This window comes from Emys orbicularis, chromosome 18, assembly GCF_028017835.1.
Source record: "Emys orbicularis isolate rEmyOrb1 chromosome 18, rEmyOrb1.hap1, whole genome shotgun sequence".
NCBI lineage: Eukaryota > Metazoa > Chordata > Testudines > Emydidae > Emys > Emys orbicularis.
In genome coordinates, this window is record NC_088700.1 from 6639232 (window position 1) to 6663430 (window position 24199).

Here is a 24199-nt window from a genome sequence, read left to right on the forward strand (position 1 = left end):
TAATCAATAACAACATGAATTATAGATCAGTTTCATGCAGAGATTTATTTGAAAGCCGTTCCCTCTGGGAAGCTAAGTAAATGCCCAGCACTGACTCACCAGCTTGCTATACTAGCTCTTAGTTATAATGAGTGAGGCTCCTTTATATAGAGAGAGGTGTAATATATATATATATATATATATATATATATATATATATATATATATATATATATATATATATATATATAAAATGATATACATTACACCTATTTTTCTAAAGCAAACTAGTTTTTATGTGTACATTTACCTCAGCCTGCTTCGGAAGGCTGCTGTTCAGAGGGTATGTATGAAACCTCATGAGTGTTTTTTAGATCTTATTTTCAGAAGTGCTGAGCACCCACTACCCCATTTGGATGGGAGACCATGAAGACAGTTCAGATACCTGCCTGTTGGACCCATGTGCCAGCAAAGGAATGTGCAACACTGTTTCTGGAGGTGACATCTTTCAGATGAGCTATAATAGCGTGGTTTCACTATCGTTTGTCATTAGAGATCACATAGCCCTTTCTTCATCTCCAAATTCCAGCTCAGGTAACTGCATTCTGCCTACAGAAACTCCCACTGCTATATCAACTGGGCACAATCTCCCTTTCTGTCCTAACCTATTGTGTGTTATTGCTGTATGCTGCTCAGCAGCTGTAGCAGTGTGTCCCACAAGTTCGGTGTAACCATGACAAGTCCCTTATCTACCTCTCAGGGGTGCTGGAAGCTTAATTAGCTATGTTAGTGAGTCTCAATGCCTTGCTTTAATGAGTGGTCAGTTATCTGGGATATAGCAGCCCACATCCTTTCCTCAGCTGGTTTTCTCAGTAACCATAACTGCAAAAAAGAATTTAAAAGCTATTACCGACCTCTTGTATTTCCTGCTCAGTGTATTATTTAACTGGGCACAACTGTTTCCATTCCTTGACAGAACAGGCCTTTGTGAGTATGCTGTAGCTTCTGCTGGCATGGAGGATATTGCTGGACTGGAAATTGTCCCAGTCTGCTTCTGCTTTATTGCTTCTTCAACGTCTGCTGAGCTGTTTGTAAACTAAAAGGAACAGGGCAATGCATAAGAGTTTACTAGTTATTCTTTCAGCCTGTAAGAGGCAGGGACTAGAGGTTGCAGCAGTCCCTTGGAATGGAAAATGACTGAAATCAGAACCGACGCTCATTGAAGAAACCCAGGTAAACTCCCATTGACTTTAATGGGTGCAAGGTTAGGCCAACACTGAATGCATTTGAAAATGCTACCCTTAAAATATACGTATAGGGCCAAATTTTACTCGGATACACCAGTATAAATCTGCATTCACTAAGGATAGTGGTGTTACACTGGATTTGTTCTCATGCAAGTAAATCCTGAATCCTGAGCCCTTTTCTGCAGGAGTGGAGGGCCCTTTCTCCCGTGGAACCCCTGCAGTCCTGCTGTATAGAGGGGGAAGGATTTCAGAAGCCCACTGACAGGGGTGTGCATCCTCTGTATTGGGGCTCTTTGGGAGTGGAGCGCAACAGATCTACTATCTTGGGCATTTACCTCTTTTGAGCAAAGCTGGTATTACCAATGCCAGATTCTGCCAGATTGACTGGCACAATATAATCAATATAAAGACACCTCCTCCCTAGATTATGATGAGGAGTCACAGTCATTTGTACTGATATTCTTGAGGCAAAAGGCTAGAACTTTAATCCCATGTGCCTTTCCTCTCAATTCTGTCACGTCACATGTACATCCCTATTCTGTGGGGCAGAGCATTTACATATTGATGTTCATAGGCCGCTAGGGTGGAGTGAAATTTACCCACGCAAGGCCTCCCGCACAGCTTATACCAACTCTGCAAAACTGTATTCACCAACTTGCTGAGGCAAGTAATTTTTTTAATGGGCAAGTAAAATATCATTCCTCTTTTCCTATAGGAGTCAATACCATAGCAACATTTATCATTGCTTTAGCTTCATTACTGCAGTTAATAAGAACAAACCCATGGCTTTCCTCTATCTGTAATGCCCCCAAATCTGCCAATGCCAAATGTAATGGTAGCATTTTAAGGGTTCTATTAACCTGTGGCCCTTGTGCCAACCCATGCAGCTCCCGCTGGAGTTGTGCTGTTGACTGCTGCATCAGTAAGATTTCTCTCTGCTGTTTTAATAGCAGCTTTCTCTCCTGGTGAGCTGCCCTGTAGATATTTCGCAGGTGCTGGATTTCCGCCTGCACAGAACAGACAGCGAAGAGGTGGGAGCGTAAGTTACAGTTAAAATACAAATACACATGAAAAAGGCCTACGGGTCAGTTTATTATAATTAGTAACAAGTGGAAATATTGCAATTAAAAAGAACAAAAAGTGCATTTTGGGTATTCAATATATATAGCTCTTTTTATGTGCATTTTTGTGTACAATTTTTTCAGTCTTTGCTTTGAGCAGTGCTTGCTGACTTGTGCCCAGACATGCGAGGTTACTGACAAACAGGTAAAGGAAATGTTTCGTAGAGTTATTAGAAAGTGCCAAATTGTTCTGAATGTTGATGAAAGCACGTGCAGAGAAAATTGGGGGGCTGAGAGAGGTGAGAGTGAGGCACGGTCTAGTAGCACCTGGGAGCCAGAAACGCCACACTTCAAACTCAAGCTTTGACACTGACTCCCACTGCCCACTTGAGCCTGATTTTCCAAGGCGCTGATTACCTGTAGATCCCGTTTCAATCAGAGAGAGCTCCAGTGCTCAACACTGTAGTATCTGAAGAAAGGGGACTGAAGAAGAAGGGGACTGAAGAAAGAGGGTCAGGTTTTAGGAGGGACATAGTTGGTGAGACACCAGGGGCTCAGGTGAGCTTGCTGGGCCAGGTTGCTATTAGATACACAGGCCTCCCTCAGCGTGTTTCTGTGCATGCTACGTAAAAGTGCTCTGTCCTACAACTCTATCTGCTCACTGCAATGCTTATTGCTAATGAAACAAGCACCTCTGAAAGTCAGACCATAAGCCTCAACTTTTCAAAGGTGACCACTAGTTTTGGCTAACTTGGTGGTTGCTTGCCCAACTTGAGACAACCTGGGCCTAGTTTTCAGTTGGGCGCGGCTCCCACCACTCCAGATGAAGACATTAGGAGCTGTGGATGCTCAGCCGCTTTGCAAATCAGACTCCTTCAAGGCATATAAGGCCCCCAAAATGACAGGCCACTTCTGAAAAATCTGACTGCATGGCACTTGGCCCAAGTCACAGAGGAATCTATGGCAGAGTCAGGAATAGAATCTAGATCTGATTCCCATGGCTGTGTTTTAGCCACAAGACCACTACTAACTGTTGGCTAATGTCCTATATCTCAACAATGGAATCCTAAACACCTCATACCATCGGGTGTATACACTAAGAGTAGATAACTGCAGTAAAACTGGAGTTGCAGAGAGAAATGGTGCTTCCTGCTTCTTTAAAATGTATAGAGTACAGCCCATGGCATAAAATAACTTATCTGAGGTATAAAAATCAACATCAATGAAGTATATTATGAAGTCTGTGCAACAACACTACATACTCCTTTACTACTGTCCAAGAGATTCTCATCAGCTCTGAGTGTTAACACTTCCCCTTGTTTTTCAAGAAGAAAGCTGGCTTGTGTAACTGCAATAACATTACCTGTTCTTGCTTCAGCCTGGTTAGGATTTTGTGCTGCTTCTCAGCTATGGCAGACACTTTCTCACTGTCTCGCAGATTATCCAGACAGCTGAAAGCAGGATGGAGACCAAAATCACTACCAGAAGGACGTTTGGATGTGTGAATGCAATGCCCATGACAGGTGTCCCCATGACAGGTGTCCCCATGACAGGTGTCCCCATGACAGGGCTGGGGCCTGGAGTGAAGTCTTTATCCCCAGAACAGGTACATCAGTGCAAGGCGCACCACGCTGCCCTGCCTGTATCTCAACCCCATCAGGAGAATGAGACGGTACTTCAGTATTCACAGCCCATTTCACCGTGGACCTCTTTGCAAGATGGCCAGGTTTCCAGATGCGCCCAGCATTCTGCAGCTCTCATTGACAGCAATGGAGATTCTGTCCTCCCCACGGACAGCAGTAGGAACTGCTGGATGATGAACTAGTTTGAAAATTTGATCACTTCATTTCAGATGCCTAAATGGGGGCTGGACTCTTTTGGACATCTGGCCCTTAATATCTGTGTATTGTGATGCAGACTCTGTGGAGTGACACCCAGCAAACTTATTTCACTCAGGCCATCAAACAGCTCCCAGATAGTAACAACTTCCAGTGACTATCAGCTTGGACTCAGAGCAGCCACTTCAGCAAGCAAAGTTTAGTCCTTCACAGGTTCCTGAGAGAGCCCTTCCCCCAAGCCCAGCCCTTAGTTATCATATATTTTGCTTTTTGGCATACTCCATGTTGTAGATGGAAGCTGGTGCAGTGGTTAGGGTGTTAGCCTGGGCTTCCGACAACTGAGGTTCCATTCTCTGTTCTCCTACAGCCACCCTGAGTGACCTTGCACATCTCTCTCACTGCCTCAGTTCCCCATCTGTGAAATGGGGATAATTGTACTTCCCTAACTCACAGGGATGTTGTAGAGCTAACCCAAAATCGAGGAGATGGTGAGGGGTTCAGGCTCATGGTCTGGCTTCCATCTTATGTATGCCTGACTGGATGCTGGCAGGAAAGGGGTTAATGGTCACTCTGGTTAGAAGAACTGCATCTGCCTGAGCTGGGTCAGCTGTGGGGAATTTATTAATTACCTCCAGCTCCAGCCCACTGCAGGAGGCATTTGCTGTGGGGAGCCAAGCCGCAGATAAGAGCTTAGCTGGAGTAAAGCCAGGCTTTGGATGTGGTTGAAACAAGCTAGGCCTTGTCCCTTCTGGCTGTGGGGAAGCCCTGTTGTACCTTAATTTGCCCTGTAAAGGGGCAGGATGTTTACTTCTCTGTTTTTACAAGGTAGACCATCATGAAGGGGGTACACGCTCCCTTTAGTAGGCAGAGCCCAGCTGCCTTGTTCTGACTGGCCTGTTGCAGTCAGACAGCGTGTTTACCAGGTACTGAAATAAGGAAAGGGTACGCAAAATGGGCTCACCCTTTCTGATGCTCCAGCCAGGCCAGCTCTGCCTTGGTTTTCTCCTGAAGGGCTTTTTCTCGGAGTCGAAGGAGGGCAGTCTGGTGCCGGGCTCGTAGTTCTTCTTCCCTCAAGTACTGCTCAGCCATTGTCAAACTAAAACGGCAAAAGGTGCTGGACCCTCCATAGAACTGACTGACTTCACTCCACTAAAGGCAGAAGCAGAGGGATGGATTTATTAGGGGGAAGCCGTTGGATGTCCCACAAGTGTGGCATTGCAAATAAAAGCCACATGGTTGACTCCATGTGCAACGACTCGCAGGAGAGGAGCTCTGGAGCCCAAGTACCTGGCTTGTGGAATCCATTTGTTCGCTGCTGTCTCCTGAATCGTCTGCTGTGAGTGTCTTGCTGTTGGGCTGATTTACTGAAGGAGGCAAAGGATTCAAGGATTGACGTGTGTGCAAAGAGTCCCCATGCTTTGCAGACAGGGATCCTAAAGAAAGAGAGCATTAAAGTCACTGTAAGTAAAATATTTCTTCATATCTGGGGTGAGGGGGGAAGTGATGTATCCTGTTTCTAAACTTTATAGTGTGGTTGTAAAAAATATAGATTAAAGCTAAACAATTAAACTTTCTAATATGCTTCCAAACAGATCAGTTCATACTGCGGTCTAGGCGAGTTAGTTTCCATTCCAAAATACTAGACAATCTGAGCACAGGGTCAGAAGCCTGCCACACATTCATGTGTTGTAATCCCTGCTTTGACATTGACTCCTCCTGTGACCTTAGGAAAGTCACTTAATCTTTTTTGTCTCTGATTTCCCTGCTGCTATATAAATAAGGTTAATGACAGCAGCTGACTTAACTCCCAGGGTGTTCTCAGGGTTAATGTCTGTAGACTGATTAGAGGATATAAAGATACTGTTCTGACTATTCATATATACAGTGAGTTAAAACATTTGGGGCAAAATTTTCAAAGGTGTACTAAGAAATTTGATGAAATCTCTGCTCATTGTCCCAACCCCAAAATGCTGCTCCACTTTTGGTGCCACTGTAGGGCATCTGTAAATTTGCCACTAAATCATCTAACTGGATAGTCACCTTGTTGCTGGGTTGAGGAATCCAGGTTCATTTCCCCAGTGGATTTTCTCTCTGTGGTTTTTATGGCATCCATCACAGGGCAGTTGATTTCAGTTTTCAGTGCAGATTGTTTTGGAGACTGTGCCCTAAAGCTACCAGAGGTGGAGGGGAAAAGAAACACATTCTGACATGATAGTTTGGTATATTAGCTGCCAGGGACAATAATAATACTTAGCTCTTAGAGAGCACTCTTCCTCAGTTGATCTCAAGTACCTTTCATAACAGCGCGTTAGTAATATTTATTCTATAGTGGAGCTTCTATGTATATGAAAAGTTCTTTTCTGGTACTTAGCTCAGTGCGAGGTTGGAACCAATTCTCAAGTACTTAGTCTATGCTACTTTAAATGAGTGTTAAAATGTGCACTTAGAAAAACGCCCCTTCTTGGTAGGCAGTGTCCACAGTGCTGGTCAAAATGGATACTCCTTCTCTTCAGCAGGTAGCAATATATGGTTTATCCAAGATACCTGACTCCTCAATTCCTTTGATTTGCAAAGGATGTTCCTGTTCACCAAAATAATAAATGAGATCTTTGATCTATAGCTAAATGCAATTTTTCCTGCCACAGAAAATACAGCAGAGATCATGGGCAGCGGGTGAACCGGTCGTTGGGGGGCGCTAGCCCTGGCCCCTCCCTTTCTGCCCGAGGCCTCTTCCGTCCCCCCTCCACTGCCAGAGCCCAGAGCACCCCAGCCAGTGGCTGCCTAAGCGCCTGGAGTGCCAGGCAGGCGGGGTGGCCCCCAGCCCTGGAGTGCCGGGCGGGCAGCATGTAGGTGGGGCCACGCCGGGCTGTTTGGGGAGGCTCAGCCTCCCCTAGCCTATGATACTCGCTGCGCATGGCAGAGATGTTTCCCTTCAGGATCTGGGCAAAAATCAGGCCAGAGAAAGTTTGCAATTGCAGGACGTATATTTTACATTGGAGAACTGAAACCTCAAAAGGGCTAGGACACGAATCCCACGTACAGCGCAGCTGCCATGCGAGCTATTCCCATTGTGATCCTGAAGAACATCTGTAGCAGAAACATGTTCCTGATGCCCAGTTCGCCGATGCCCAGTTCAAACACTCCAAAGCCCGGAGTCATTGAACTTGAACAAATCTTTGAGTAAAACAATCAAGCATCCCATTGTCTATTGCTTACTGTACCTGTCCTCGGCTGTATCATCTCTTTCAGGATCACCTTCAAATTGATATTCTCTCTGGTCTTGCTTAGCATGCTTCAGTCTTGCCCTCACAGTGCATCTGGCTTGGGAGCCATTCAGCCTCTGTAAAAATGGAATGAACCCCCAATGACAATGAGCAATCTTTACAAAAGGTGTCACCTTTCAGCCCTTTCTGTAATTCTCATGGGCTAGAACCTGGGTTTATACAGTGCCTTTCATATTCCAATGACCCCTAGAGGGTTGTATTGACTAATGAGTTAGATCAGTGGTTCTCAACCAGTGGGGCATGTGTACCCCTGGGGGTACGCAGGTGTCTTCCAGGGGGTACATGAACTTATCTAGATATTTGCCTAGTTTTACAACAGGCTACATAAAAAGCACTAGCAAAGTCAGTACAAACTAAAATTTCATACAGACAATGACTTGTTTATACTGCTTTATATACTATATATGGAAATATAAGTACAATATTTATATTCCAATTGATTTATTTTATAATTATATGACACAAATGAGAAAGTCGGCAATTTGTCAGTAACAGTGCACTGTGACACTTTTTTGTATTTTTATGTCTGATTTTTGTAAGCAAGTTGTTTTTAAGGGAGGTGAAACTTTGGGGTACGCAAGACAAATCAGAACCCTGAAAGGAGTACAGTCATCTGTAAAGGTTGAGAGCCACTGAGTTAGAGGCTAGCAGTGAAGTGATGATGTAGACATATGGAAATGTCCCACAATCGCTCACACAGAAGCTGCTCTGTTGACAATGAGCATGTCCCATAATACTGTGGTTACCTCCTGGTCTTTCTTTTTAAAAAGCCAATGAGATGTTTATCTTTTACCAGGGCCGCTACTAGAAATGGACAGAAGAAGTGGTCAAAGCATCATACAAAGTATGGCATTCTTAATAATGCGGCAATGCCCTGGGACTTCACAGTGGGTCTGAGTCCAAGGCATTGTATTCATGAACATGGGACCAAATCCTGGGATCCCTTACTCTGGCAAATGCCCATTGACACCAGTGGGATTTTGCCTGAATTAAGGACCTGGGGACCTAAAGACAGAAAAACAAGCCGTGCGCCAACCTCCCCAAATATTCCTTTTCTTTTTTTAATAGGAGACTCCGTGGTTCTGGTCAGACAAGAGGCCTATGGGGTGCTAAATAGAAGCATGAAAGACTAGTTTACAAACCTTCAGGAGAAAAGTGCTCAGACACTACAGTGAAAGGTTCTACAGAAAGATGCCTGGGATAAAATTTTCCAAGGTGCCTGAGTCCCACCAACTGTCTATGGGATTCGATCACCAAAGAGACATGAGCCCAGATCATCAAAGGTATGTAGGTGCCTACCTCCCATAGGCACCCAAGTCCCATGGAAGCCAAAGTACCTCTGAGGATCTGGGCTCTAGTTCTTTGGAAAATATATCCACAGTCTGCATTCTTTGCTCATTCGGGTGAGAGAGGCAGGTAGGTACTGGCCCCAGGTCTCAATGACTCCAAAGATGATCGTGCCAAGTCTGGAATGGTGCCATTTTCCTGCTGCTGGGGCCACACAGATTTACCGCTAACTGATGCTTGAGCAACTCCTCCAAAGACCTCTGGCTCTCTTGAGCTTCTAGCTTTGCTTTCTCACGCAGGATAGCCAGCCACCCTTCCTGTTGGAGCCGATCAGCCTGGATTTGGGAGAAAATTGTGGGACTCTTAAAATTCAGGGTAATGAGCTAAAACCTCACTGTGAGCTCCTTACAGGGACCTTATCAATGCCGAGAGGTGAAAAACTTGTTCTTGCACTATTGCTATTGCAGGCAAACTGGTGCATGTTGCTCAGCTTTTACTTGAAACCTTATGATAATAAATGTGGCGGGGGGGGATGAAAGGATGAATCATTCATATCAGGAAGCGGACTTCAGTTTCAAGTTCCAAATGTGGTGTGGGCTTTTCTTTACATGATTGTGCGTAATAACCGTTTTTAAAACTGGGGGAAGTAACTTGCCTAATTCAACACACAATGCCAAGTTCCAGTCTCATGAGCAGCCATGTAACCCTATTGGCTTCAGTAAGGTTGCCCAGGCAGAATTTGTCTCCTGTGGTTGAAATCTAATTAATTCTGGAGAAATAGCATCAAGGACTCTTTCACCATCGGTACAGATTCTGGGTAACAGAAAAAGTACCCATGATGTCCTCCGATCCCCACCACCACTGTGGGCTTCATGTCATGGCTGCATTCTGCCCTTTTGGTGTTTGAGACCTGCTAGTGACCCTCACCTCCCACACAGCAGGAGCTGGGGCCAAAGTGCATCTTTGCAGGCAGAGGAAAATGCAGAGATGGAGTGATTATCTACAGGTGTGGTCCTACACTCCCATTGACCTCAGCTGTAGCAGGTTGGGGAACTGCCACTTGCAGCTGAGAACACTGTGTTTCCCAGGGGCAATTCAGTCTTGCCTGTTGGTGCTAGAATTGGGCCTGCCAGTGGGGAATTGGGCTTAGCAGTTAACGATGGGTGTAGGTGTCATTGGGAGTTGACCTGAGGAGGCAAAACAGAGATCATAGACCTAACACTGCCAGCTGAAGGTAACCTGCTTTAAGGCATACATGGGAATATCCAGCATCTCTTTTCATGGAGCACTGAATCCACATTTAATTTTGCTTAGGGTATGTACTGTACCTTCAGTTTGTGAGCCAGCCTCAGAGATGTTTGCTGTATGTTTTCAAGGTGATCCCTGTATCTCTCCTCCAGATCTATGCATCTGGGATCTCTGCCTATGAAAGATGGGAAAATAGAGACAGTATCTGAATTTTTAGCCACAAATTAATTCTGAAGAATGAATAGGACCCACCTGTACTCCTTCAATAAGGAATGCATTAGAGAAAGCATCCAATGCTTTAACAGAAATAGCCAATGGGTCACTAGCCAGAGAGAGTGGTATTGAGAGAGCTGTATTGATACCTGCACTTTCAGGTGTACTCCTTCAACAACTGCACATCCAGGATCACAACCACACAGCAGCCATGGCAAGGTGCAGAGTGCCACCAAGGAACCCACCGAGCCCCAATGTTGTCCCAGGGATCCACGCAAAGAGGAAAGGGTTACTGCTCTGCCTATTCTGTGCTATGCACTAGCCCCCAGCCTGTCCCAGCTCCACAAGCAGTGAGATCTGGAGCAGGATGTCCTAAGGCAGCTGCAGCTGCTGGTAGAACAGATGCATTCAGCCAAAACCACATCTCTAAATCTGTATAAATTACCACTGACTTCGGACCCCGATCCAACCCTACTCTGAAGCACCTGCTTAAGTCCTACCAAAGTCAATGGGATTGAAACACTTGCATGTCACTACTTTGCTGAACAGGGATGGCTGGCTGGATCGGGGTCTTGGTCAGTGTTATGTGATATGTAATCTAGCAGCATTTTGAAGGCTACTTTCCATCAGGATCGTGGGGCGGCTACTCCCGATCTCTGCAATGTTTTAAGGTTGGCCATGCCCTCCAAATCGCATATTATGACAGATGATGTGCGTTACTTAGCCATAGGGGCAGGTGGTGGCTACTCAGGAGGAAGGAAGAATGTGTACATGACCCTAGCTGCTTCACCCAACAGACACCTCTTTGGATCTCCTGTCAGAGGCCTTCCTGGTTGGATTTCTGGCCTTTATTAGAGCAGTAGTGCCTCCCATGTGCTTGTGACAGTTTGGCTTTTACTCTGCACCCCCAGTCTGATTCTGTGAAAACCACGTTCTATCTTCATTTCAAGGGTGACCTTGATCACACCCTTCACTGCACACTGTAACCCTCATGTTGGCTTGCACTCTTGTGTTAGGGGGCCTACGCGTCCGACCCTGAATGAGAGAAGCATCCAGGGGACATCACCTTTGAACGACTCTCCTCTCTGAGAACAGTGTGTTTCCTAAAAAGGGGGGCCAGGCTAAAAGAACCTGGTTCTCCCAGTTTGTCTCCTGGGCACTGGGACTTTAGCCACCTGACTAGGGCTTTGAAGCTGTCCAGTGAGTTGCCTGACAGAGGGAACTGAAACTTAATTTAAGGGCAGCGTCTGCACCAGGCACCTCCTCTCTCTCAACAGCGGAATATCGCCAGGAACCAGAAGGACGGCAAGGGGAAGAAGGGCCTATCTGCCTCACACAAAGACTGGGCCTAGGGACTCAGGGAATGGGTCAGCATAGACTCAGGGAGAGCATATAGGGCTTTGTTGGTTTTGATAGCTCTTTATCTCTCCTGTACCATCTAAGAATAATGTGAGTGTGTGGCTCTAACGGAGCATGCATAAGCTACTGGATGGGGGCCAGTGCTAATCTTGAGGCTTAGTGCAGCTGGACTGTGGGGTCCCACCAGGGGTGGCTCCAGGCACCAGCGCAGCAAGCACGTGCCTGGGGCGGCAAGCCACGGAGGGCGGCCTGCCGGTCGCTGTGAGGGCGGCAGTCTGACTGTGTACGGCGGCATGCCTGTGGGAGGTCCGCCGGTCCCATGGCTTCGGCAGCAATTCAGCAGTGGGGACGCTGAAGGCGCGGCACCGGTGGACCTCCCGCAGGCATGCCACCGAAAGCCACCTGACAGCTGTGCTTGGGGCGGCAAAAAACATAGAGCCGCCCCTGGGTCCCACATCCCAAAGAGGAGGTGCAAGGCAGGGGGTCTGCACCCCAGGAGTGTGCCTCAGAGGCCAGAGTTAAAGACCGTGTCTGGATGCTGCCCAGACCTAGTGAGCTTGGAAGCAGGCAGGATCCAAAGACTGGTGACCACCCACAAAAGGGAGAGGACTCAGCCAGGGCTGAAACAGTGCTGCATCCACAGGAAACAAATGTCTGTAGCCTAAGGCGCATAAAGTGATTTTGCTCCCTTCTATGCTATTGGATAATCTTTTAGCAACATGAGGGGCAGAGAAAAGGGGTGGAACTTCAAAGGGGGTGTGCCGGCATTGGGACTGGATGAGGGCTGGCTGCCATAAGTTAGAGCAGCTGGGGGCTGCTTTAACTTACTGGGGCTGTTTCAGCCCCTGCAGCAGCCTGGAATCTGGAGGGTACAAAGGGGGGTAATCCCACCTTTTCCTCTTTCTCTCGGGGCTGCACCTACAGAATGCACATACATAGAATAGAATAAAAGCTTTCAAACCTTGATCCACCAGTTTCAGACTTCTAGTGGCGCTGCACCTGTTCCTCCATGTGTCCCACTTCTCTCAGCACTGCACTGCAGTTGTGATTCTTTCACTTTGCCAGGGAGGAACAATCTCATAACCGCGGCATATTGATGCTGTTGCTTGTTCTCACTCTAGGCACTCCCATCTCAGTGCTACTTCCTTATTACAACTCTCCTGGCTGTTGCTCTATAGGTGATGTAATGTTTACTAATTATATGTTCTTGGCTATATAAAGCTTCTCAGATGAATTTGTGAAGCCTGTTCAAACGGGTTACATATTTACTCTGAGCTGCGTCACTGTCAGAAATGAGTATCATAAAATGGATCATTGTATGTATCGTAGAAATGGGCCTGATTTATCAATTTCAGAGCTGCATTTCCCCCCAGAATTTCAGGGATGTTTGCATTAAGGGGGATAGCTCATGCTGGTATACTTTGGGCCCAAAGGTTCCCAAATCCCAATACTAGCTTGACATATGCAGGTTTTTAAAATGCCGAAGCCTCTTTTTTTTTTATAGGGGCTTCTATCAAAGCTGTAGAAAGCGTGTGGGTTTCTTGACCTAAAAAGCATCATGGCATATGTACACAGAGGTGGGGGAAATAAAACGTCAATGCCCCAAATTTATTCAGGCTTCCACGGGAACGTTGTTGCTATTTTGCGAGATGATTAAGAGCTCTGCCGTCAGTTTCACTGACCTCGTGCGGTGGTGTCAGATCTCATGATTTTAGCACAAGTCTTATGATATTTGGGGCTTTCTATTAAAGACCCAGCTTCTGGACTCAAGAGAAGAGTGCATGAGAATCTCAGCTTTTTTTTTTTATTATTTTTTTTAAAGGATGTTTCTAGCTCTCCTGGTTCTGGGGAAAAGCTTGAAAAGGTGAAGCAAGTGTGTCCTAAAGACACACAAACCAGGAGGCGAATAAAAAGAATCCATCACTTTAAAAAAAAAAAAAAATCTTTTTTTTTTTTTTTTTTTTTTTTTTTTTTAAGTAAGACGATCTTGTGATTTTTTTTGGGGGGGGGGGGCCTGACTCATGACTTTTGCATACTTGGGCTGGCCATACTGAGCTGGTGAAATGTTACAAGGTACTTTAGCCAAAAAGCAGTGGAATCTCACATTTTTAGTGACCTTGTAGGGAAAAGAACTGTTGATTGCATAGCAAGATCTTGCATGTATTGAAGAGAATAGCAGGGAAAAGACAGATGAGCAGTACCTTAGCTTCTACTTGGATTCCTCATCACGTTCAACAGCCATTTCAGGGTGTCGCCTTATATAATTGTATATAGGGTAATTTTATATACAAGTGTATAAACTAAGGTTCTAAACACGAATTCTGCTTATCTGGTTGTTTAAAGGCACGCTAACCCGGAAAGGATTCTCCAGGATATAATTATGACTATGAGGTAGCCTCAGCTTATCCTCCAAATTTGAAAGTTTTACGGCTATACAGATTAGAGGCATCAAAATGCTACTTCGGCCACAGTGAATAAATGATTTGCTGCATCACTTCCATCTTGTTTTATTTCTCTTGAACATAAGGTTAATGTGAGGTCACATTATTACTCACTGGGAGCTTATTGTTTCACGAAAGCACGTGGTATTGTCTCTCTCCTGACTTTAAATAGTTTCAGGGACGTTCCCTGGCAGAGTGTGTGCAAGGAAGCTTGTTGGCAGCTTAGTGCAGAATAGGGTGACCAGATAGAAAGTGTGAAAAATCGGGACGGGGGTGGGGGGTAATGGGTGCTAATATAAGAAAAAGCCCTGAATATCAGGACTGTCCCTATAAAATCGGGACATCTGGTCACCCTAGTGCAGAACCTCATTCATTGTGTGCAAGTGGTATGTGCCATGCAGACGCATAAGGAGCAGGTCAGATGCAGTTCTATGGAACCTGTAAAGGGAACTTGCCGATGCAGATGATGCAAGTGCACCTAATGCCTATATATGCCCAGCATGAAAGCAAGCTAAATAAAGCTGGACCTCATTTAAACAAACCCCACTCATCCAGCACCCTCGTGTATCCATCTTGCTATATCTTGATGCACTCTTTGCATCCTGCATTCAAAAAACCCCTTATCTGGCTAAATTTCACAGCCTCCATTCTATTCCAATAGCGTTTAAAAAAACATATCGGAATGTGCGTACATTGAGGCTATTTATTAAATCACTTACCGCTACACCTGCATAATCTAAGTAAACCCTGTAGAATCCCTACTAGATATAATTTTAAAAGCTGGGCTCAAAGTCTAATTTTTCTAATCACTTGAAGTTAGACAGAAGCACTTACTGCTGCTTTATTCAAGGACAACTTCCCTTTTTTCTGCCAGTGTCAGCAATCAGTCCGAACCAATTATTACAAAGATATGCACTTGCAACTTGAAATGTGTGTAAGTGCAACTTGGAGACGACTAACTACCATGCAGTATTTTTTTCCTTTATGATAAAATTGGAGTAATTCTTATGAAGAGCTTTCTTTTTCCATGTAAGAGAGCCTTAAGGCGGTTCAGCAGCCCAAGATCTCACATACATTTGCACTGGTGCAACTACTGCTGGCATATTGTGTCCAGTTTTGGTGTCCACAGTTCAAGAAGGATGTTGATAAATTGGAGAGGGTTCAGCGAAGAGCCACGAGAATGATTAAAGGATTAGAAAATGTGCCTTATAGTGATAGACTGAAGGAGCTCAATCTATTTAGTTTAGCAAAGAGAAGGTTAAGGGGTAACTTGACTGCAATCTATAAATACAAATATTTGATAATGGGCTGTTTGGTCTAGCAAAGAAATCCAATAGCTGGAACTAGAAGCTAGACAAATTCAGACCGGAAATAAGTTGTACATTTTTAACAGTGAGAGTAATTAACCATTGGAACAATTTGCCAACGATTGTGGTGGATTCACTGACAATTTTAAAATCAAGACTGGATGTTTTTTCTAAAAGATCTGCCCTAGAAATGATTTTGGGGACGTTCTGTGGTCTGTGTTATACAGGAGCACAGACTAGATGATCGCAATGGTATCTCCTGACCTTGGACTCTATAAACCTCTAAAAGGGATTTATAATCTCACAATTGAATGTCCAATCCCCTGTGCCATGATCACCTTATAGGAGGAGGGGAAAAGTCAGGTCAAATTTGAACCAAGCTTTTCACAATTTCAGCCTGATGATAAATGTTTCCATGAGTTAAGGAAATCAAAATCCAGTGGAAACAGTTTGTGATGGGGAGGGGAAAACATCCTCTGCATTGTTTTCAGCCCAAACATTTCCACATTGCACTAGTGCAGGAGAGCCTGAGATGGAGTGTAATTAGGAACGGATTGTAGCTAAGTGAAATTGATTGGTTTACTTTCATGAGGTTGGCAGTTTTGTGTATCCTGTTGAATTGTAGCCTTTGTGTTTTGGGTCTATTTTCCTATATAAGTAAATCTGCCTGGGCCCTGAGCACTTCCACATTTTTGGCTTGTCTTCATACTATCTACCTCTCGGAATCACTTTGTCTACTCTCGCTGGCTTCTGGCGTATTTTGTGCTTCTTTTTAAATCCTTTAGCACAAGAGGTTGGCCAAAATTCCACTGATAGGCTCGATTCAACTCCCCTACTGCAACTCTGCACAGTAGTCCAGGAGGCAGCCAAAATTTCTACCTATGGCCGTTTCTACAGTGACAAAGCAGTTGGCTTCTGCTGCTAGTTAATGGGAGCAGAGCTAGGCAGGGAGATCATTCCAAATTGGAGCATGTTAGCTATGGTTCCAGCCTTTGCGTGGGACAGAGAAATATGAGCTATTAAATCTTTAAACTATAGCTGGTCAAAGTTGTGAAAATCTCCATAAAATGTCATTTCCATTGTTCACCAGTTACGTTTGGATTGAATTCTCCCAATCCACTGCACTTCTAATGTGCAACCAGTGGTGCAAGACCAATGCTGGTTGCTTCAGTGTAGGAGACACACACATGCCCAGGACACTTCCTGGAGTGGGATGTTTCAAATAGCGGCATGCTAGAGCTTGGGAGAAGAGTTGCTGTGACACAGAATGAGGGAGTGGGGAGGGGGGGTCTCTTCCTGAACAAACAGTCCATGGTCTGATTTATCTGCCGGATAATGAACAATGCAAACAGTCCTCTCAAATGGGGAATGGTACTAGGTCAAAGAAGGAGAAAGTTAGTAGTGATGAGAATCAGAGCAATTTTCTTTATTGATTCAAGGGGAAAGCTACACTTCCATGCCTCCCACTGAAAGGGGGCTCATCGCAAAACACTTTAAAGCCAGTTGGAAGTCAAAGACCAAACTTGTTTGAGCTTTGCTAGGCAACGAGGTTGTAAGCTGTTGTGAAATACATGAGGTGATGCTTATGATCTTAAAGCAAAACACCAAAGGAGTCTTCTCTCAAGCTCTTCAGTCTGAGGACAATTAATGGAAGCAGTGATGTTACAAGTCTCTGCCATGCTTTGATTATTAATTTAATCACTTCTCCGTGTTCTACAAACAAGAGGCTAGCTCCCTCTAGTGACACAAAAGATTATTAAGCGTCTGCAAAGGAAGGAAATGGTTTTATGTACAAATACCTCTTCTTTGTGCTTCCAGTGAAATTATTACATTTTAAGGCTATTTGCTCGGATTGCACCTCTATTCCCAACTCTAATGAAATAATTTAAAACATCTGCTGTACTGTAGTTTGAATTAAAAAAAAAAAAAAGGGAAATCTTGGGTCAACAGTGAATTTCAGTTTTAAAGCCCACAATCTTTCATCTCAGAAGATCCCAAACTATTCATTCTAGTCACCACAAGCATGCACTCATTCTGTGACCCATAGTCATGTGAGAAGACCTTACTTTCACAAGTCCTCTTAACTGAAAATCATGCCAGTCACATGAGCAGACTATAGGATTGGGCATTAAGAGTAAGATTTTTCAAAAGCACCTAAGTCCCTTTTTCAAAAGGGATTTAGGCACCTAGGAGACGATATGTTAAATAGCATACATGTTAACCTCGATATTAAATAAACTATACCTTTGTTAGTATATCTCCATGCACACTATATTTTACTTGTATCTGTTTCTAGCCCAATATAGTTACAGAAATACAAACAAGTGCTTAACTGCTGTTAGTACCTCCCAAAATCTTCCCCAATATATACAATAGCTTTGGAGGACCACACACTTAAGGTGGAATTCTGGTTCCACTCCCTTGAAAACTCCCATTGATTTCGACAGGCGCAAGATTTGATCTATAGCAGATTAAACAAATCTTATAAACAATTATAGTGCCAACTCCTATACAGGCAAAACTCATTTAAGCTGCTGGGGAGATTTTCCTAAGGCAAGAAAAAAAGAGCAGAACTTTTGGGGCTGCCGCTTTTCAATGATCTTTTAATATGTGGTCCCGCCTCAGTCTTGTGCAGTAGCCGGGCTGCGCGGAAGAAGAATGCAGCCCAGGACCCTACAGAAGAGTGGCTGGTGTTAATCAGAATCTGGAGAACATTTGCTTACCAGCTCAGACCAATACTAAGTTAAAGTATATTTTCTGCCTAAATTGATTGGCATGCCCCTCTATTAAAAAAGTGTGTTGCTTTCCAGCGATCCTCTGTGGAGATTACATGGGTTTGTCAAAGAACAACTTGTATATATGAAGTGGGCAGTCCATTGTATTTGAGGGGGGCTGTGGATTTTGGTCAACATTTTCTTATAAAAACAGAAGTGTCAAGAGCCAGGGATGGGCTCTTTCACTTAACTCTCGGTGGTAGATATTAACAAATATTAGATATTTTGCAAGCTCCCATTTGTTCTGCTGCCTTCTGTTGTATACTTTAAGGATTTCATTATCGTGTAAAGGAAATACTCAGTAGCAATTAGTACTTAGGGGATGCATACGTATTTTAAAGATAAATATTTACATTTTGCAGTGATCTATATAATTGCGCCTCATTATACAATCTGCACTGCAGAAATGACTCTCACTCTTTTCTGCAAAAGCGTGTACCAGTATTAACTGATGGTGGTTGTTAGTTATGGGAGCATTTAATACTGTCTTTCATATGCATCTCCCATTTGACACCAGTGCTGAGCAGTGCTCTTTGTGACCCGTAGTTTAAATCTATATTGTCCCTCAAAATGACAATACCTTACCTCACCTAGGAAGAAGTGACACAGGCTGGAAGCTACCCTGCTTACAATCAAACTTGGGGCTGGATTCAGTCAAACTCCCTTAACCTCTGCAAATGCTGGGGGTTTGCAAAGACTTCTGCCTGGCTTGTATACAGGAAGAAGTTTCTATCATTCAACTCATACACTGTATGTGGCAGGGTGTTTTCCTCGCTGATCAAGAGACTGCAGAATCCGGGCCCTTATCCATTAATACCAGATGAGTGAAACATCTTTTGTTCAATGGGAAACTCTGCAGACAAGAGACTTAGTGTGCAAGCCTCTGAACTGCCCTTCCTATTTGTTGGAGGCTGAGGAAGAGACAGAATAAATAATGTTGATTGCTCACCCACCTCAAAAATCCGATATTGCATATAAAATCTTGCGGGGGCAACAATGAAGCATCCTTGATAAGAGCAAGGGCTTTTTCAAAGTACCCTCTTTGGAGAAAGATTATCTGATCTTGTTCTTTTGTCTCTGAAAAGCCCTCGAAACAATGCACCATCTGCTACTGTTTGGCAAAAGGAAGCCAAGGTCTCCTCTGACAAAGGCATGCTTGCTATTGTTTGCTCCTTAACCCTTTCAGCAACAAACTTTCCCTTGTCTCTATGCAAACATTTATTTAGAGTATAAAGTGACAACCTTCCTCCTGCCAATCCCCCAGCAATCCTGAGTTCAACTCCTGACTCTACCACTGACCTTGGTTCACTTGGTTAAAATCTCTCTCCCTCAGTTTCCCCATTTGCAGAACTGGGACAGTATCCCGTATGTACCAAAGAGGGGGTTGGGAGGGTTAATCGTAAAGCTTTTTGACATCCTCAAATGAAGCCTCAAGGGGTTACAAAAGCACATGGCAACAATATAGACTATCACAATCAGGGGCCTGTTTGTCACTACTACAGTTGGCTAGAAAGACAGGGGGAATTTTTTTTTCCACAGCAAAGCTCGTGTTTTTTTTCCTTTTTTGTGTATGTGCCAAAGTTTGACATTTCAATGACCATTTTAGCTGAAATATCAAAAATTCAAAAAACGTCTGACTATCCCAGTAGTTTTCAAACTTTTGTACTGGTGATCCCTCTCACACAGCAAACCTATGAATGCGAAACCCCCCCCCCCCCCCCTATAAATTAAAAACGCATTTTTTTATATTTAACACTGTTATAAATTCTGGAGGCAAAGCGGGATTTGGGGTGGAGGCTGACAGCTCGCGTAATAATCTTGCAACCCTCTGAGGGGTCATGACCCCAGGTTTGAGAACCCCTGGACTATCCCTTGTCACAACTGGTCATACGAGCCCCATAATACTCTTCTAATGCAGGACAGAAGAGAACATCTGATGGCATTACAAACTGTCTTAGAAATGTAATGAATAACTACTGCATTTTGTGATACTTTGTTAAATGCTGTCATACCAAAGTCGTCCTCAAATTCTTTTTGCATCCCAATCCTTCTGGTTGGAGAAGCGTGGGGTTCAAATCCATGCCTGAGAGATGTTTTGAGACTTCGTCTAGGAGAGGATGAAATAATTTCCGCTTGATTCTGAGCTTCAGAAAGAGCATCAAATATGGAGCGATTCCTTTCACTTGCTGGTTTTCTCTCTGGACTGTGTTAAGCCAACAACAAAAATTTGCTGAATGACAGATGTGAATGAGAGAGAGCACTGTATTACGTTAACAAGAAAAAAATATATAATAGGGTTAAAATTTGACCTCAAGATAAAGTGGGCCAAATTTGTCTTGGGTTAAATCAATAGAATCTAGATTTACATCAAAGTTATGCCAGGGATGGATTTTTCCCACTGTCAACTTGCCATTCAGTGCTGAGCCTGATTCTATATTTCTCAATAGACGAATGAATGAAAGCTATGTGTAGTGTCACTAAAACTCCCACACACAATCTCCTGAGGAAATAGTGAATACAGACATGGACGCAGAAAATTTTGTCTGACTATAGAATCTTGCTGCCTAAAATGGCTTCAAGCTGTACTAACAATAAGACTGTTTGATTCATCTGAGGATTTCCAAACAAGAATGAGTAAACTCTCTGAGGTAAGGAATTTGTTTGTTTACAGGCCCAGATCAGGGCCCCATTGTGCTAGGTTTGCTATACAAACACACAACCAAAAGATGGTCCCTGTCCTGAAGAGTTTACAGTCCTTGGACCATCAGTCCTTAGACCATCATTATGGATAATTATTCCCATTTTACAGATGGAGAGACTGAGGCAGAGGTAAAGCACCTTGCCCGAGGTGCAGAGTCACAAAATGGGGAGGAATGCCTGTGAGTCCTCATTCTGAAGGCTTGCTCTGAATGCTCAGCAAGACACTTTTTGCTAAACAACAAGAAAAACAATTAGGAGGCTGGGAAGGAGAAGAGGACTGGAGAAGAAGCCTGGTCTGTGGGATAAGAGCAAAGGACTGGGGGTCAGAGTCCTATGTTCTATTCCCAACTCCATTTAATTGAGTGATCTGTGGAAATTCACCTGACCTCTGTCAGCTTCCACACCTATAAAACAGACCGGCACAATTGGCATTTAAAAAAAGTCACACTTTCCAGTTAGATTTCATTAGCAAACAAATGTTATAAACAGAGATACAGATATGAGTAGAGCGTTGGTTATAAACATACCACTACAAAGTGTCCTATATGGTTATAAGCAATTTGCTGGACTTTGTAACAATGGATTAACCATTTAGTAAAACGTCTGTTTATTAGCTCTTTTATAAATGGAAGCTTCACATAAAGTTGGACCAAAAATCATACCTGCCAATGTACAAAATTCCCCTTCCTGTACCTTGATGATGCTGGAGAAGCTAAAGAGGCACCTAATTACCCATCCAAATTACTACTTGCTCACAGCTTGGATTTTTCAGCACTCCTGAAAATGGAAATAAGTACCTCGCTGTTTTGAGGCTTAATTCATTACAGCTGGATTGTGCAATCCATGCTCACGTTAGGGAGTACTTGTTCCACCACCATGAGTCAGGGTTGCACAGCCTCGCCCTAGATGTTTGCAAAGCTCGTTGAAATGCTTTTATGCAAGGTGCTATGGAATTGCAAAGTATCGCTCTGTATCACATTTCTAGGACTTGTAGTGAGCATGGCGAAGGCCCAGCTAAGTCCTGCAATAGGTGTAAATACTTTAATACGGTGAATCATGTCAAAATGCAGCCTAGGAGTCCCAATGAGCTGCTTTTTCCCGCGATCCTGTCCGACATCTCAGTAGCCAGACCGCTTTTACCCTGGATTGGAGCTGCGCGTCTCTGAGCACAAAACAGCTCATTGCCTGTGGGCTAAATGGACACAGGATCCACTGGGAATGTTTTAAAAAACCCTGCACAAAGCTTAGCTAAAAAGATTAGGAAGGAACGCGTGAAAATGGACATCTATTGATCTAGTAGCAGCTCGAACAAGGCGGGGAGACCAAGGCAGCCTGAAATATTGACAGATGGTTTTTGTACAAAAAAATGAACGTGGAAAAGGTTTTTTTTTTATCAGCAATCAGCTTAGGGAAATCCCATTTCATTTTTTTCATTAATAAGCTTTTCTTTGTTTTTCCTGGTGCAGAATGACCCAGAAATAGCTAGAACGAGTAGAACGGCTCCGACCAACTTGCGCCTTGGATGCCGTCTTCAGAAAGTGGTATGAAGATGGAGTAGGGAGAAGTGGGAGGGGATTTCTCAGGAAGAAATTCTAATATTTGTCTCTGACAAATACCTGGGGCCTGGTTTCTGTCTTCGCATTTTGTGCCAGTTTCTTAACAGGCTCCACGACTTCCTTAGGGATCACTTGGGAAAGGACAGATTCTGCTTCAGAAAGGGTGGAGATCAAGGGCCTGATCCAAACTCCCATTATCCTGCTGACAGGCTCAGGCCCTACGGGAATATAGTGATAGCAGGGAACAGACGTGCACGTGGTGACCTCTCCTGCATGGTAGGGTAGCTGAATGGAAAGCAGAGCTTGGCATTGGCCATGTCCACAGGGAGCTTGGCCTTGAGCCTAGGACATGACATGGAGCACATGCTCCAGAACACGTGGAAGTGCAGGGAGCTGTTCAGGAGCCAGGGGCAGAAGTATGGCGGAGCTGCCCGAGCTGAGCAGTCACCAGTTCAGGTGCCTCTTGTGCGCAGAGTCAAAGGGGCAGAGCATAGACCAATGGGTGTGTCTCAGCGCGCACGGACTTCAGCGCAGTCCTCCTTTGTATTAACGAGGCATGTGCTCCCCTCTTGGGCCTCAGACCTGCTGCTCGGCAGGGGTGACTGGGTGACCGTGCAGCCTTGCTCCAATGCAGGGCCTGGTTGCTTTGCAATCCCCATTCAGCTCATTGTCTTTCAACTTGCACGTAGGCTGGCACCGCAGCACCCGTGCAGGGCAGGATCAAAGCCTCAGGCACAGATCTCAGCAAACACAGAGGGAAAAGGGGCATGGCAGAGTCACTGGGGGAAAAGGAGTTTCGAATCCTGTGGAAGCGACGTGTAATTTGCTAATAGATGGAGCTCTTCAAAGCCAGAGGTCTTCATTGGTGCCTATTCAAACCTGATACGCTAGATCCTCCGCTCGTATAAATCAGCACATCTCTGCAATGGGACTGTCCTGACTTCCACCCACTGAGGAGCCAGCCCTGCAAACATTCACATTTGAAAACCGCTTTTTGTTTAAGACTCAGTTTGTTCCAAACGTTCTGACCAGCCCTGGTCTGTTTAATGACCCTTCACTACTACATGATGGCTCCTAGGAGACGGTCTCTCTCATTTCTTTAATGGAAAATACAGTTCAAGCTTTTATATCGGTTGTCTGTCAACTCAAAGGGAATTCAGCTTGAGAAATAACCGATGGCATGATCTCGCCCTGAGAGCAGAACTTGGCTCATCATTTTCCACCCAGCCCTAGTTCAGTAACAGCCAAACACATAAATACTCAGATACTGGAGGACATGCTGGCCCCTTGAAGTCCGTGGCAAAACTCTCATTGACTCGACTGGGGCCAGGATTTTCACCCATTATGTTCTTCGACTTTCCCACCCACAATCACATGCACATAATCTAGGCAGGACTGTTTTCCCCCTTCTCGGTCTCCTCCCTGGATCGCAGGATACAAGACCCTCCTACTTCTCTTAGTTGCCCAGATGAATTCCCTGATTCTTCCCATTCTTCCTGGATTTTAAGTGGGACCTTCACTACTGGGTTTCTCTTCATTTTGATTCCCTTGTTCCTGGGCAAGGTGACTGTTCTCATCACTTGACTGATTCTTCCCATCACTGTGCATCCAAGAGATGCCTCTTCTTTGTTTTATATAAATCTATATTGGGGCTATAGGACCACGCTGCAAAATTAGGATCTTGATTTCAAGCAGTCCAAAGTTTGGGGTGGTTCAGAGCCAGAGTTTTGATCTAGGCCCATCTCTGATTTCCAGGCATTCTGATTCCCCCTCTTGTCTAGTCCACCACTGGCTAAGAGAGGAAGACAAGGACCTGTTTATAGGGGTATTGACCAAAAGCTTTCAGGTAAGAAGCTCTGCATGAGACATTCCTTCCCCATTATACAGACTGGCTGCCTTGGCTAT

At 44.5% G+C, this 24199-nt stretch overlaps 1 protein-coding gene across 1 annotated transcript in view; it reads right to left on the reverse strand.

Moving 5' to 3' along the window:
• CCDC187 (coiled-coil domain containing 187) overlaps positions 1-24199 on the reverse strand; it is a 68693-nt gene that overhangs the window by 17662 nt on the left and 26832 nt on the right. The window contains exons 11-20 of the mRNA XM_065418577.1: positions 20051-20241; positions 10025-10119; positions 8921-9031; positions 7347-7465; positions 6166-6296; positions 5413-5558; positions 5087-5274; positions 3651-3738; positions 2087-2233; positions 894-1075 (exon numbers count right to left, since the gene is read on the reverse strand). Of these exons, the coding sequence (XP_065274649.1) occupies positions 894-1075; positions 2087-2233; positions 3651-3738; positions 5087-5274; positions 5413-5558; positions 6166-6296; positions 7347-7465; positions 8921-9031; positions 10025-10119; positions 20051-20241 (1398 nt within the window). The remainder of the gene's footprint in view (positions 1-893; positions 1076-2086; positions 2234-3650; positions 3739-5086; positions 5275-5412; positions 5559-6165; positions 6297-7346; positions 7466-8920; positions 9032-10024; positions 10120-20050; positions 20242-24199) is intronic.